Consider the following 16,122-nt stretch of genomic DNA (forward strand, 5'->3'; position numbering starts at 1 on the left):
CCATGTACGACCACATGAACTGACGTAGCTACACAGTTGTGCGTGAAATCTAGGGTGCTGTGTAGCATTAGCCAACAAGATTTAAGCCGAAAGAAACTCACCATAATCTCTTCCCTTGTGACAGAATGCGCAGTGTACATGCACAACCTCTCTAGGGACAAAGGCTTGGTTTGCCTGAACTTTGAAGCCAGGAGCATACACACTGCTCCAGTCAACTGGAGTTGGCTTTTGCGGATAGAAATCACGGACAGAAACCTATCCAAACAGTTCATGGCAAGGGGATATACTTCTGGACGGCACTGTTCTTCTTCACACACCTGAAACAAAGATTGGTATGCAAGTTAGCGTTTGGGAGTCTCCATCGAACATGAGTGATCGGCTTAAGAATGCAATTTCAATTGCGGTGAATCGGAGGGTACGTCACTTAGAACGTGAACATGGACAAAGCATTAAATTAAGCAAAGAAAAATGGTCCAGGTGCCAACAGCCAAATCGAGTCTCGCAGTCGATGTTAACTGAAGTAGCTAAATATGTGCACAGTGTATTGTATGAACAAACCAATATACCTACTCGTAGGAATGGAACTTGATTTTGAAGCATTAACAATGAGCCTGATTTAATTGCTTTGCCCAGTTCGTTCACTTTCCCAAGAAAATAGAAATTGTGAATATATGTTGTCTTAAAACGAGACCAAAATAAAACGATATCACAGATTTAGGTGTAAAAAAAAAAAGCAAACTCGTCTTTTTTTCCTTTTTCTTTTTGTCTGCTGAAGGTTGTGGCAAGCTCCTATTGGTTAAGCAGTCAGCCAATGAGAGTGCTCCGTTCCGACAAAAATAGACGCCGCCATTATTTGACTTAAATGAAGTACATCGCCTAATTATTGTCCTGCAATAACTCCACAAAAGTAAGAAAGACACAGCAAAGAATCAGTCCGCATATTCTTTGACAAGGTTATGTCTTTTCATTTAAGTGATTCATTAAGTGGAGACAGAAACACCTGCAGTCTTTTTGCGTCATCCCCAGCCAGGGCACAGCCACAGCGCAACTCCACAAGTACAAATTAACGTTGCAACTATGCTAGAGTACACGAAACTCTTTTCAAGAAAGTACGGACCGACGAGCACCGTTTGAAGAAGGCGTAGCCCAGTCGTGCACCTGTTATAACTGCTCCGCGTAGCCCGCCAAATTTGACCGCGAAATTTTTTTCCCGTCGGGGTAATCTTTTTTTCGTCAGCTCCCCTGGAAAACGAGTGATTATACTGCGATAAGGCTGCTGCCTGGAACCTCAAGTGTCTGCACTATCGCTTTGCAATAGCACAGTAGTTTCACCTGCAAGGCCTGCGGACAAGAAAGAAATGCAGCGTTGCAACACCGGGAATGTGAGGAATTGCTGCGCTTCGACGTAATTTCGTGGACGGTAATGCAGCGATAGCGTACTAAGAAGCTAGAGATAATAAAGGAAGCATATGGAACGTCTGTACATTGTCTTCTAGTTTCTTTACAGTCCATACAGTTAATTTATGTGGTTCAGAATATACGTCCCAGCAAATGTCAGCCGTACTCGTGTTTGAACTGGGCAAAAAAGATTAAGGATTCGGAATTACTGGAATTGTGCATAAACAGGAAGGAAAAATTAGTAAACAAGGTGGCCTTCTTATGTCTGAACCACAGTGAGATACTGTCTTTGGAAGTGAGGAATGCTTTGTCCTCGAGATAATAAGGAAAGTCAAGCATGGAGCAACAATGTACAGCATCTTTTTATTTTTATTTTCAATGCATAGTTGCACCTTCTCAATATGCAGAGCATTTATGTACACATTATTTCGACTAACTACATCATTTTGCAGATACACCTAGAAGGGACAACCAGTCCCCCACAAAAGAAAGAAAATTATATATCTCACCTCGAGCATCCACTGGGCGACAGTCTTCCTCATGGATGGTGTAAGGTCCGTTTGCACACAGGTGAAATATCGGGGATTCACAGTGTAGCGCTCCTCTGACCTGAGCAGATTCTCCATCACTCGGTCATTGTCGAAGATGGACGGGTCCATATAAGAGCTCACAGGGCTCTGACCCTCGGGCCTCTCGTGTGTATCCACGTCATTCTCCAGACATAGTAATTCCGCCATACTGCCTTCTTGACTTCTACCCGAAGTCGTCACCAACAGAAGATAATGAAGAAACTTTTTTGTGTGTGTAACGATCAGTCGTATCTCAGCTGACTACAATCACCCGAATACATTTGTCAGGTGTTCAGATATTCAAAGACAGAGCGAAGACAGCACGGGTGCAAGAGCAAGCGACTATAGCGGGATGTCAACACTTGGATCGAGTAAGGAGCTCGTGAGGCACCACTTGCGTTTGGCTGCTTCACAGTAAATGAGGCGCCCAGCGAGCGCTGCGAGGGAGTCTGTACCAGCTCTCGCACAGGGGAATGGGGGGAGCACACGAAAGGGCAAAGCCGTGGAGAGGAGGTCGTGCGAGAGTCTTCAACACCGCTCTCTCGCAGGCCCGCAGGATCTCAGTGTTCCTTAGCCGCTTGGCGAGGAAAGCAGTTCCGATGGATAGGACTACGAAACGCGCAGTGTTCTCTTGGCTGCATGCTGCATTGGTAAAGTGGAGGTCAGTGCCGTAGAACTGCTAGGTGCAGGTGGATGTGTATCGCTGGTTGGAGACGCGTTTCAGTGCAATGGCGTTTTTACCCGAACCACCGACGCTCCGAACCGCAGTTGACTGTTGGACTCGACGTCTCAATTTCTTTCTCGGTTCGACGTTCCGCCTCGCACTCTGGTGCCTCTTTACTGCTGTGCTACACACGCAGGAGCTGTTCAGAGGGATATTCTGACTTTGAGCGGTACCTTATCTGGCATATACTCTATCGTAAACCCCTGCTTTTCGCCTCGTACCCGATTTCGGACCGTTCTATCTCCATACGATGGACGAGTAGCAACAGAAAGGAACTGCACAGCCCAACGGAACACTTCACCCAGCAACAATGAAGCGCCCGTTCTCAATTGATTGCTTTCTTGCGGTTTATTACCAGGATACGTGTACAGACGTCGATGTTTGACACAAGCCATTTTTGTATATAGTACTTCCTCAATTTTTTTTTCTAAATTCAAATTTTATTCATGCTATCCCTCCCTTCTGGGCCCCTCTAATGCCGCTGCCAGATGTGAGGTGTTTCTTTCTGTGGCATAAATCGACGGTAGCTTCTAAGGAATTTCACACAAAAGTTCACACATGTAATATACCATGAGAAGCGTACCTTTCACGTACGAAGACGGATGGCAGCAGGCACTTTGTGTTTGCCTTATATTGTTGGCACTCCTGGAAGGCACCTACACGTTGGAATCTGAAATAAAAAAAGTAATAAAAATAGCTGACAAGCTAACTATGCTAGGTATACACTTCCTTGGTAATAAAAGATTTCAAACGGTATATAGTTTGGAACCGAGACAAATCTACGCGAAGCTATATAAAGGGGCAAGGACCTCGTGGCCAACTGGGAATCGAGTGCTTCAAAGAGGACGAGAAACACAGGATCATCGACACATTTTATTTCATTCCGTGTAATTAGAAATGAAGGAGTCAGGCGCAAGCGGCGTGGGCCTGACAAGGCGCCTGGACCTTTGCGTATGCGGGTGGCCAGGTCACAACAAAGTGAGGTTCAATAACAAGAACAGAAAAAAATAATAATAATAATAAATAATAAACCTTCTAGCATCCTCTGTGCATGATCTTGGGATAATTGCGAATAGTGTTTAATTGTGGACTTCTAGTGAACATGTGGATAGTGAACATGTGGATAGTGAATAGCGAACTTGCGAGTAGAGCACCTGAGAAGTAGTTTTGGGGGGGGGGGGGGGGAGAATTTTTGTTAGGAGTAGCAGAACAAGTCGGGAGACGAGTTCAATTTCTCCTTGTTTTTTTCTCTTACAAACAAACAAACAAGAAAAAAAAAAGAAGAAAAACTTGATTTGAATGACGATGAGTGGGGAGTTTCGTCACCAGGGGCAATACTCTACCCCATTGCCGGCGGTAGTGGAAGCACAGAAAACAATGCTAGAAACATAAAGATGTTAATCATAACAGATGTATCTTTTTTCTTTTACCAATCAATCAATCAATCAATCTCTCGGACATCTTCGGTTGCATTTATTTTGATTTTTCTACTTTATCTTCTATTTACGTGCACTTAAGCAGCCTGTTCCGACTATATTGCGGCTCACGTCTCCATAGTTTTCTTTTTTCAGCCAATGAATGAATGCATGCATGAATGAATCGAATGACATTCACAGTCAATAACACAAGTTAGCCAAATTTGAGTGGGCCAGGTTGGCTCTACTTGTGCATGAGCATTGAGCAGTAAATAGAGAAGCCCCCCCCCCCCCAACCGGTTAATTCTTTTTCTTTCTTTCTTTCTTTCTTTCTTTCTTTTTTTTTTTGCTTTTTGAAATTGTTAATTGTGGAAGCGTTCGTTGCGCAGGCGAAAAGGCAGTTTAGAAACGATGGGACAAGATTGATCTCCATAACTGGTCCTTTGATTGATCATTACTATTTGGTTCACTAATTTAATTAATTTTCTTACTGAACTTATTTTAGTATTTTCTGAAATGACAACAATAGATGCTGACGGTGAGATGTGGTGTTTCACCACATGACAACAAGAACAACAACAATAAATGACGTACAACATGGAACATAGTGAAATTCATCGCTTCAAAGGTCCGTCCGTACCTAACGTTTACACAGGCATGTGGCAGAAGCGAGCATGCCTTTGGGGGGGGATATATTTATTAGACCAAAGGAAAAAAAGGGGGAAAGATCAGCCAAACGGGACGTCGGGTTGCTATTCCGCAAAGAAAAAAATAAATACCTTTCGGGTCAAGGCACACTGCAAGGCATATTGAAAGGCAGCAAGACCGTGTAGCGAAACACGCCAAGAAAGAGAATAAGGCAGCAAAAGTGTATATATATATATATATATATATATATATATATATATATATATATATATATATACTGGAAGAAAGAGGTTCGGGTGACCGCGAAATTAAATAGGTACTAACAAAATATGAGGCAGACAACGAAGATGTAGGAAGTAGAAAAAGGGGGAGTTATTTATTTACTAGTGGAAAGTTAAGGGGGAAGTCAATGTACGGAAGTCAAAGTATATATATATATATATATATATATATATATGCTTTTGGCGTGTTCCAGAAGTGGCTTTGGAGCGCAAAATATGCCAAATCTGAAGATTCCTTCTGGTGTGTTGAACCTAAGCATATTAACCGGTTAGCAGTGTTGTACGGAAAATAGATATTGATGGCGTTGGGCTGTTTCACGTTACAGGCGAAAGCCCAAGGCCACGCGGGCTAAGCTAGCTCTTTTCTGCGTATCTTCCAAGGAAAGTAGCGATTCACACAGCATGGCACTCAATAATTGATCACGGACACAGAAACGACACCTTTCAGCGTGTTGCCTTGGGGAATACGGTACTCAAGGAACCCTTTGGGGAGACACAAATACCATAAAGAGGAGAAGCATTTTAACCTCTGTGCTTCTTACACTTTCCCCCTCGCTGCGGAATTCGTGAAATTGCAACCTTGAGGAAATCGAGAGGGAGGATTCTAACCTTCCGTGGTCGCAAAACGAGAGGGGTTTCAAAAACAGTACGATGATGGGAATATGGGAACAGATGGACAGGGCGCCCTGTACGCACATGGTATCCGCCACAAGCAGCAGCGCATAGTGGTTACGGTACTGGCAATTAATCAAAGTACCGTTAGGCTTCTAAAACATGCCTGTCACTACACGATCATATCTCGCACGAGAGGCCAATAAAATAATCGTTGTCTCCCAGACAAGGGGGTACAGAGGCCTCGCAATATTAATCACCGCTGTATATAACAAATGACCAAATCATTCATTTTGCATTTGAGCGAGATCCGGAAAACGTGGTCTGAATCGTCGCAGTGTTGTATGGGTGGCGAACTCGTTCTCCAGAAAAACGCAGAATTGTTAAAGGAATGAGTCAGGGTTCGGGAGATAATTACCAGTGGCAGATGGCCATGGGTCACAATGCGGGTCATGCGCTTCTTGTCTATAGTTCTGAGTACCTTTTCATGGTGGCCCTATTATCGTACAGCTCCCGTCAACCTTAATAATAACGCTGGAAGAAGATTCGGTCTCATTTCCGACCGCGATAACAGTCATCCTGGCGGCACTGGGGGAATGTTAAGTGAACAAAATCCTTGCGTTAAATAAATTCTTGCATTAAACTAACAGAATAATTTTGTTCAATTAAGGTTTCCTCATGGCCCCCAAGTGTTGCTGTAATCGCGTTCGGACAACATACCACATTTTTTGCTATATAATTTGCTATTATTAAGGTTGACGGGAGCTGTACAACCACCATGTCGAACTCATTGCTATAGTCTGAATTTGAGATATTCGAGTGTAACCTAGTCTGCACTTCCGAGTTTCCCCAGAATTCGACCTCTAGGGGTTTGCCGAGCTTCTAACGGGGAGGGGGTATATGTTTATGGATACATGTGTATAGGTTTTTGTACTGGTTGTCGAGCTGTATTGGGCAATCTCAGAAGTCTCAGGGGCGGTTGCGAAAAATCAAGGGGGTGTAGGGAAATCCCTGTTATATAGTACATCATGGTCATCTGACACGTCGTCAAGGCTGCTTCCTAAACCAGCGGCATGGCCGTGTGGATGCAGCGTTCGATCGGACTGCGCTCTCTGGGGTTTCCCCAGTGGTTTACCTCAGGGATATTTTTCACGCTGAAGTCGACCAAGGACGCATACTAGTCTCCCACTCCCCCCTGCTATCCTCTCTCCATCTACCACGGCTGTACGTCGCTCACAGCCACAATTGCTTCGCGATGCTAAAACTGAGCATAAATAAAAGGAACGGCTTCTTCAAGCTATATCAAAAGCACTTAGGCGACAAAGAAAGAAAGAAAGAAAAAGATCACGTCACGGCGTGAGTAATAGATAGTGGTGACATGACCGAAATTAAGCCGGTTGCTGTGTTATTGGAAAAATTTATTCCGGGAATGGCAAGGTTGTGTCGATATGATATACACAGGTGTTTACAGGCGATTACAGAAATGGAAATAATGTGGCTGTACAGCTTACGCTAAACAACACTTAATATGTATAACACCTAATATGATGTGTAGCACTTTAGGAACTTATGGGACCCGAATACTGAAAATCAGACACAAAAGCAACGTGGCTATCAACCGGACGCACACGTGAGATGGTCTCTACGCATAACGATCTTCACAGCTGTTGGTCTCACGACAGTCACATTTCGATATATTACATCAACTACAATCAGCCAAGTGTTCGCAGATTAATTAATTAATGATTAAGAACAATGACAAAGAATGTATATAGCTTAATAGCCTCGTCCGTATACACACCTCACTGCATTGACGAAGTTTAAGGTGAAAACAGCCGCATGGCAGAAGCAGTGTTTCCGTGTTATTGTTGAGATCCGCGTGCGTATACAACGTGTCTATTAACACTCGGAAACACCGTTGTATTGTCAAAACTTCATTCTTCCAGCGTCAAAGTAATGCACGTATCCATATACGCCGAACACTGTTGCTGAACACCCAGGTCAGGTCACCCGGCGTTAGAAGCGCACGGAATTTCGGGAATTTCCACGCTGTAATTGGCCATGTCGTCAATGTTGAAGTCGAGCGGAAACGAAGGAAAGGAACGAGTAACGAGCTACCAATTTTTGTAACTGAATACGTTATTAGTTACATTTTTTCGAAAAGTAACTAGGTCGTTACTTAGTTACCAAAAAATGTAACTGGTTTCTGGTTACGAGTTACGCACCACCCTGCTTCCGTGTTATTGTTGAGATTCACGTGTACAGAACGCGTCTTTTAACACTAAAAAAAAAAAAATAAAAAAAAAAATAAAAGAAAGAAAACTTCGTTGTATTTCAAACTTCATTCTTCCAGAGTCAAAGTAGTGCATGTATACATACGCCGAACACTGTTGCGACACAAAACACAGGAGCAACATAAATCGTCCTCCGGTCACGCAGCCGCATTACAATTTCGTGACAAGGGACCGCCTTACGAATTATACAACAGGCTCGAACCATTGAAACCCATCTACGTGTCTTTATGTAGACTTTGTTACCCCCCGCTCCTGTGCTTGTCATGCAAACGGACGTCATTCACTTCTTACACGAAACCAAGACAGTTTTCAATAAGCAGCATGCATGGTCGTTAGAAAGTCAGGTGAGGCGGCCGCTCACAAAGCGGAATTCATATTTTGCGGTGCGGCCCACTGCAAAGATGAGACCGCATTCCTGAGTGTCATGGAAAAGCAATCATAGTACGTTCGACAGCCGCATTGATCTGGGAACTCCAAGGCTTCACGCAGAAGGTCAAACATTGGGTCAGCCGGCCCAATGCGAACAATTGCGCTGTTGCGGTGCGAAGAGACCCAACCGCGCTGGGTCTCTTTTTGTTTCCGTATACGACACGAAAGCACCAGCACGAGAGCCAAGTTGGGTAGTGCTTCAGTGTCTGTTGAAACACTGGGAGACACGGGGGAACATCCTATGTCATCATCACTTCTCCTTCGTTCATTGTTGTTGTTGTTTTTGAATGGCGAAAATTTTGAATGGCTATTTATTTTCACAGGAAAGGTCAGCCAGAATGGACGGCGCTACAGTGAGTTTTAGTACATCGTATACGCTATCGCCTTTGCGTACGTAAGGGCTAGCGTAGTGGTTTTGCGCGAAGCTTTCTTTATGTTTTGCGCGTGCGCGCAGAAGCACCAACGCTATCCTTTACGTATGCAAAGGCGATAGCATACCATGCACTAAAACTCTGATTCTGCTGTGCTGCTTAGCGGGCACCGGGAAGCCCCCAAAGCAATCTCCCTCGCTATGGCCCTGCATAAATACTAAATTTAACCTGAACTGACATTGTGAATTATGTGACATAAATACTTTAACAGTATTTCGTGCTTTATTCAAACTATATTCAATACACCAAATCAAATGAAGTGATGGAGCATTGTAATTGTAGAGTGATGGCATAGCGAAACCAGATAACGCATTCTGCATACGAGTAAGTGGAAACATCTCCTTGAGTCTGAGGAGCAACGTGGAGCAACTCAGTCGCTCCTCAGACTTTCCGTTCAATCGTATACAAAAGCTTGCTTGCCTCCTCTTCTAATGTTCAACAGCATACGAGTAGTTTGTACCCCAAGGCCAAAGGGGCAGATCCATGGTCGATTCAACTCGAACAAGAGTGCGCGCTGCGGCGGCGATCTCCTCCAGCTCCTTCTGTCGTGCTGTGACGTCAGATCACACGAGCACGTTTATTGGCTGCTGAGAACCATCTGCCACAGTAAGGGAACAAGGCGACCGGTGGACTGCTCTGTGCCAGACGCGGGACAGACGGACGGACGGCGCCAAATACAAACACAAAGAAAAAGAAATAAAGGGAAAGAAGGCGCGCACCTCACTGATTAGGACGGACAACGTGACGACACAGACTGGCAGTCGAAGGAAGCAGCTTTTCTGAACCGTGAGATTGAAAGTTCTCTTGCGTTCCAGGTTTTCACGCTGCACTCATACTTTTTGTGCGTATATGTATCCCAGTGCCGCACCTCATATGGCGAATTTCCCATTTCATCATCATTAATTTATCAGTTGTTGATGGTGTTGCTGGTAGTTAGCCAGTAGTTAGTTTCCACATTTCTACTCCTTCCGGCTTATTTTTTTTCCCGAGCCCTGTCATGCACCCTTAGCCTTCCTCAGCGCTTCCTCAACCCTTAAAGGGACACTAAAATGCAAAAACAACTTTCTCTCAAATGAAAGTCCGTGTTTCAATTAGTGAAATTCAAACAAAATTAGTTCACACAACGCCACCGTTTAGAAGAAAAACGCAATGAAAATAGAGCCGTCTTTGGAGGCAACGAATGGGATCCCCAGGAGGCAAAGATTGGCGGCATCCAATGAGACAGCAGGAGAAGCGCGCGAATACCTATCGTGGGCTCGTGGATTTGGAACGGGTCCGATCGTAGTGTTCCGTGTATGCGCGGCATGATGCGCAGTGCTGAATTTTTCCATACCGATTCACTAAACTGTACCCACAACGGTTCTCACGAATGTTCCACTGACAGCATTTATCTTCACGTCCGTCGGATAGCGATGCCAGTCCGCTTCGCACCGCGCACTATGTTTTTCGCCGGGACTGCTCCATATAGCGTGGCACAAGCGTACCCGCGCAACATGGACTAAAAACACCGATGCACGAGCTGAAGTCGCGTTCACTGCTTAGCGCCGAAGCAAGGAAGAGTTCGGTACAATTTTGGTTGTAGCTTCGTAACGAACTTAAAGCTCGGAATTATGATAACAAGTACGAAATTAACATAGCGTGTAACGTAATTTGAAGTGAACTTGTTTTTGCATTTTAGTGCCCCTTTAACCCTTCCTCAACCCTCAACTCCAGCGCTAGGTTACGAACTTACGACGGACAGAAATAACCCGATTATATGCAATCGAAAGTGGCCTGCTTCTACGGGCAAACAAACAACTTGGGTCGCACGGCGAATAGCACTTCGGCATGTCTCGCTGTAACAATCACTTTCATCGCCTCGAGGGTCGCAATCTTTGCGACAACGTATAGTCCTCGCGTTGAGCAGCCCCGGCGACGGCCGGTCTGCTGACCGAAGCACATCTCTATTGAGAGGCCCAACTTCAATGATAAAGGGTGGAAGAGGGAGAATGGCGTCTTCGATTGAGCCCTCTTGTCGCGGTGGCGAGGGAGTAGCGCAAACGGTCTCAAAGCGTACTATAAGTCAAATGCTGCCGACAAGAAGGGCCAATAATCAACGCTTCCTGATGGTGACTCACATCATTTAGGAATGAACTGAAATGATGCCTACCCTCCCATCTTTTTTTGTTCCTTCTTTTGGCGCGGTTATTTTTGGGAGGGCGTTTGACTGCGACGGTCTCCGAACGCCTCGATCTAAGTGTGAGGGGCAGCGCGCTTTGTTTTTCGGGCGCGACTGGTGGTGTGCGAAGAAGTTGTCAGATGGGAGTCGATGCAGAGGTGGGAATAAAAGCGAGCCAGGTTTATTCTTTTCCGGCATGTACGTATGTAACGAACCGAATAATATTTATGTAAGTAATATTCTGACGTAGGGGAGACTGTGTTGCCGGGAAATTAAACGGAACCGCATGTTTAAATTAAAGGGAACCGCATGTTACATTTTCCCCCTATGTTCTTCCGTAGGCTTACACAGGGCGCCTGGGGGGCGTCGGCACACCAAAAAGGAAAATATGTTGTCATTACAACGAACTCCTACATTTCGTAATTAAAAAGTTCATTAGTCAAAGTTAACGAGGACTGCATTCCAGGGGGCTCCTAGTGCGAGCACAAGGCGGATCACTACCGGAAACGGTAACAGAAACCGGAAACGTAAGCTGCACAAACTCGGCAGAAAACGAAAACAGGAACGAAAACAAAATTATTTGCGTTTCCATTACCAGAATCATAAACAGAAACGAAATTCAAAGCTCGTAACATTGAACCGAGAGCGAATTTGAATAAATTTACCCGAATTCTCATTTTTCCGCTGTCAAAACTGGCATCCAGATACGGTGCATTAGACCCTTGACTACCTTTGCGTTGGTATGTCCAATGGTACTCTCCTTTTCTTTGCACCGTGTCACTAGAATACCGAAGAACCTATAGAACGCACATTTAAATACCAAGAACACACGCAAAACCATCTTCAGAAGAAACCCAAACCAGTATCGAAATTTGCCCAGATATGGAAACAGAAGCTAAATTCTCTTCTGGATGGAAACCAAAATGGTCCGGAAACGAAAACAGAAAGTAAAATAAAAAGTCGAGTTTCTTTTGTACCGGAAACAAAATCGGAAACATTATTATTTTCGGTAACCAACAGTGAAGATATCACCATTTATTGTAACTGATAAAAAATATAAAATTCTGGCCATATTTACCGTGGATACTTTGTACTATGGCTGGCTCCCAGGAAGAGATCTCTTTTGTCCCGAGAGAACTGACCTTCGAAACTTGGATAAGAGTTGCTTATTTCGCAGCCGGAACATTCTTGAGCACAGCAGAAAAAAAAAAAAAAAAAAAAGAATCAGTGAAGGGCCTTACGGATTGTCTTCGCGTGTACATTGGATAACAGGTCGCGACAAAGATGTATTTAGTGCGCTGAATCATTGAATTGACATAAAACTGTGGGCAATCTGTCGCTAGCGGAGATTAAGGCCTGACTCTTCATAAGTCTGGCAAGATAGGAGCGGAGCGAAATCAGGCTGGTGATAGCAGTCTTATGCCAGGCGATCAAAAATGAGCAGTCGACTTGGCAGTTTTACGCGTACGGAGCCAACACCGCCTATAGAAACAAAGTCTGATGGCTTAAATGAAGTAACGTAACAGTTGAGAACAGCCGTTCCTATGGAGACGAGCCACTTGTAGCCAGAGGAAGCCTGTATTTGAGATCGTCTGCGGCGATTGGCTATATGCCTACGTAACGAGGGAGGAAGAGCGTTTTCCCTGGGTGTTCCTCAGACGCTTTAAGGCAAATGTTGACGCAGTTCCCTATGAAGTCGGAGCAGGATGAACGATCTCCCCGAGCAACATGCGGATACACTGGCAGGCGGTGCGCAAGGGGTGGTGTTGACGGAGTCCAGTGCGTACGGTTCGCAAGAGGAGAACCACGGGTTCAAGACATTTCTGCGCAAGGATGTTTCAGAGCTTCTGATACGACTTCGTGCACGAGATTAGAGGGGCATCCGCCCCCGTTGCCCCCACATTCCGACGCGCCCCTGGTTACGACCCATTGTGCGCGTGCTGAGCCAGCTGTTCTTCCAGGAGGGTAGTTCGTGAGCCAAGTAGAAGATAAAAGAGACACAGATACAAGAACAGGTGGCCTAAGTGCTGCAATAGAAAAAGTCACTGCTTGCCTTCTCGATGTCTCATTGGCTCCGTTATGTCATGAAAAGACAAGAGCATTCCTTCACCTCGCTGTTGAGATTTCAGGTGCATGGTACACTTGCACAAGCTCGAGGGCTCCCACAGCGATAAGAGGAAGAATCCCCGTTAGAGTAATAACACGAGATGTTACAAGTCCTGCGCGACATGCAGGTACTATTGATTATAGTTTCGCGTTTACTGCGTCGTTAGAGCGGCGAAGTTAGGAGCCTTTAGTGTATCTTGTATTCGTTACCTAGAGCAGCAGAGATGAAGTGGCCAGATATTACTTTTCAACATTTTGGATGGCCATAATGGGCATCGCAAACTATAACTGAAGGCAAGATTTTATTTATTTGAGATATTTCTATTGGTTACCTTCGGAGTTCGGTCGCGGAAAACACTACAGAAATGTACTCTTAGCTGGCAGGCAGCTTCCTACCATGCCCTTTATACAGGACTCGAAAACGGCATGACCTTGTTGTAAAAGGCAAGCGGAAAGGTCTAGAAGTCAGAAAGGTGCGAATTCACTCCCCCTCTCTCTCTCTCTCGCCATCGACTGTTTTACCCTAAGCTGAAGTCGTTCTCATGAGAGGGATAAAACGTACCTTGTTTTCGCGCGAAAGGTGTTGAATGTACGTCGAAGCAATAAGACGCACAGGCTAGAAGCCGCAATTAGCACTCCGTCGCTGAGACCTTCTAGGGCATCTTCACTCTCATTTGAGACGTTGTGTTAACCTCCAAAAGGATTAATTTGGTGCTTTTGTAATTTGTGAATACTCAACGCTTCCTTTTGCGTTCTTTGGAAGATCAAGCGATCCGATGAAAGGCAGTGACGGATCCAAGATCGCCCCCAAAATTATAGGTTCCACATTAGTTTTCCTAATCTCCCCTCCCCAATAGACCTCCACGAATGGGCACTTGTTCACTGCCTCCTATTGAAAGAAAAGTAGAACCGAAGGTCTTGTCCCTTTCAGGGACTAACGTAATCCCTTCAAGACCGTGGCTTTCGGGAACGACCTCGTTCGCCCATAGCTTCGATCGTAGTTCAACTCTACCAAATTGGTGGCGCTGTCGAAGACTATGACGTCATTTGTTTACAAACAGAGAGGGGTATATTACAGCAACGGTCCTCAAAGCACTGCACACCCTGCCCCTAGGATTGTAGCCGATACACAAGGAGACATCAGGGGGTGTCGAGAAGGTGACATCACTTAAAATTTCACAACTGCGTGTATGGCCAGCACTTGGTATGTGGTCCACAAGCCAGAACCCAAGAACTTTTTAGTTGTTGAAAAGGCGGTTATCCAGGTGGGCCAGCGATGATTCTAAGATACGGTGATGGTACCTGTATTTAGTGCAGTCCTGAATGACGTGTTCAGCGTCATCTACGGCGTCACATTCGCTACAATTTGGCGAGAGAACATTTAAGAGTTTAAAGGGACTATCGGATCCGTCGAGGTCGATTCCTAAACTACAGTGCCACTACACCTCGTTTATCACCGACAATGACACCGAAAATCCGACGCGTATTAGTGGAGTTGTTTCTGCGCAATTTGATGTAACGCATGGCAACAGCAGACGACGGATGTTGAGAGCATTCCGGAATTCCTCTCTGTAGACGTCACTTGGACAAGGCCAATCAGTGAGCGCCCTTTGGCGTGGAGAAAAGGCCAATCAGGGAGCGGCAGGGAGACTTTGGCGTCCCACTGCCGGGCAGAAGTGATGGTGTCTGCGGGTTGCGGAGAAGTCTGAGATCGGCTCGTGGAATGGTGTTTCTGGTTAGCGTCGTACGCATTTGTACAGCCATGAGCGTAACACCGTGTTCCACGGAACATGGTCACGTCAGGCAGCAGCAGCACTCACACTGGTGAGCGAAAATCGGCGTATTTACCGAAGGTCTTTCCACTTTATTGCGGTGCGCACGCGAAGCAGACGACCTCGGAAACAATCACCTGCGCTGCTTTCCATTCGTGTGCAAGGCTTACGTCATTCTGGCTTAGCTGCGGACGGAGTGCGAATCTTTAAAGCTCAACAACAACAACAACAACAAATAATGACGAGCTCGTTCATTTAATAAGTATGCTGTTTCCGGAGAAGAAACTTGGCCATCTAGACTGTGAAACCATGCCGAACATTACTGGTTTCAGTCTCATATGCACACCTTTCCGGTTGCGATAGACCCTATAAACATGAGACGGCCGCTGTGGGGGACATTGAGGCGTAGCCTATAGATGATGGATGCAAGTGGCCGAGGCTGTCCTGGTGGCATTCGAAACTTAATCTTGGAGTCAACCCTGTGGTGCAAGGGTGAAGTATTTGGAGTGCTAGTGGTCGTTGCATATGCTTTTCACAAGGGCACCGATGGTTCTCTTTGCGTTACCTTTTGTAAAGAATACGTGGCATGGTCCTGACCCAGATCCCCGTGTGAGATCGTCTTGCAGATGCGTCCACTGCCTCGTTCCCGGGTACAGCAAAGTGCCCAGGGCCCCACTGTAGCTGGATATCATGTCCAGGAGCGACTGATGAAGTGTACACACGTAAGACCTCGTGCGCCGCTGGAGCCAGGGAGCCTATTCCTGTGATCTGGTCCAATGCTTGAAACACACTTCTGGAGCCGTTGTCAGTCGACGAGAGTGCGGGAGATGAGCAGGGCCCAATGAAGCTAAGAGCCATGTGTAACAAACTCTATGGTGCTGTGATTGCTCGTATAGGGCATAATGAAATACGTAGAAGGTATTGTACAACATAACACGTGTACAGTGAGCAGATGTTTCCATAACTAATCATTCATTGCAGTTTCTGTACGCTTTCCTGAAATCTGAAGGCCCACCCCCAATACGAACACATGGACGGAAATGCCTCTAAGTGACTTCGCATCCACAGCATCCTGATGCCCACACAGGAGGCGCATAAGCTCATGCCCCTTACAAACGGCGATTTTCCGCCACATTATAGCATACGCAAGTGTTGCCTCCTTTTCACATATCAAGCGGGGCACGTTTTAAGATGTTAGCGGATTCCTCGTTTGCTCCGCTGATATCTTCACACACATTATTGCACTCTCACCCGCAACGTTATGTTTCACGCATGACTTCTGTAT

The 16,122-nt window shown here is 45.5% G+C and overlaps 1 protein-coding gene across 5 annotated transcripts in view; it reads right to left on the reverse strand.

The window, feature by feature from the left end:
* The window catches only part of LOC135400870 (G1/S-specific cyclin-D3-like), a 130,909-nt gene that overhangs the window by 24,191 nt on the left and 90,596 nt on the right, over nt 1–16,122 (reverse strand). For 2 of the 5 annotated variants that reach the window (XM_064632830.1, XM_064632827.1), the window contains exons 2-4: nt 3,275–3,361; nt 1,908–2,151; nt 102–317 (exon numbers count right to left, since the gene is read on the reverse strand). In XM_064632830.1, the coding sequence (XP_064488900.1) occupies nt 102–317; nt 1,908–2,135 (444 nt within the window). In that variant the 5' untranslated portion in view covers nt 2,136–2,151; nt 3,275–3,361. Of the gene's footprint in view, nt 1–101; nt 318–1,907; nt 3,362–16,122 lie in introns of all 5 variants that reach the window. The other 3 variants (XM_064632829.1, XM_064632828.1, XM_064632831.1) reach the window with 2 other exon arrangements.

Source organism: Ornithodoros turicata, chromosome 7 (genome assembly GCF_037126465.1).
Source record: "Ornithodoros turicata isolate Travis chromosome 7, ASM3712646v1, whole genome shotgun sequence".
Taxonomy (NCBI): Eukaryota; Metazoa; Arthropoda; class Arachnida; order Ixodida; family Argasidae; genus Ornithodoros; species Ornithodoros turicata.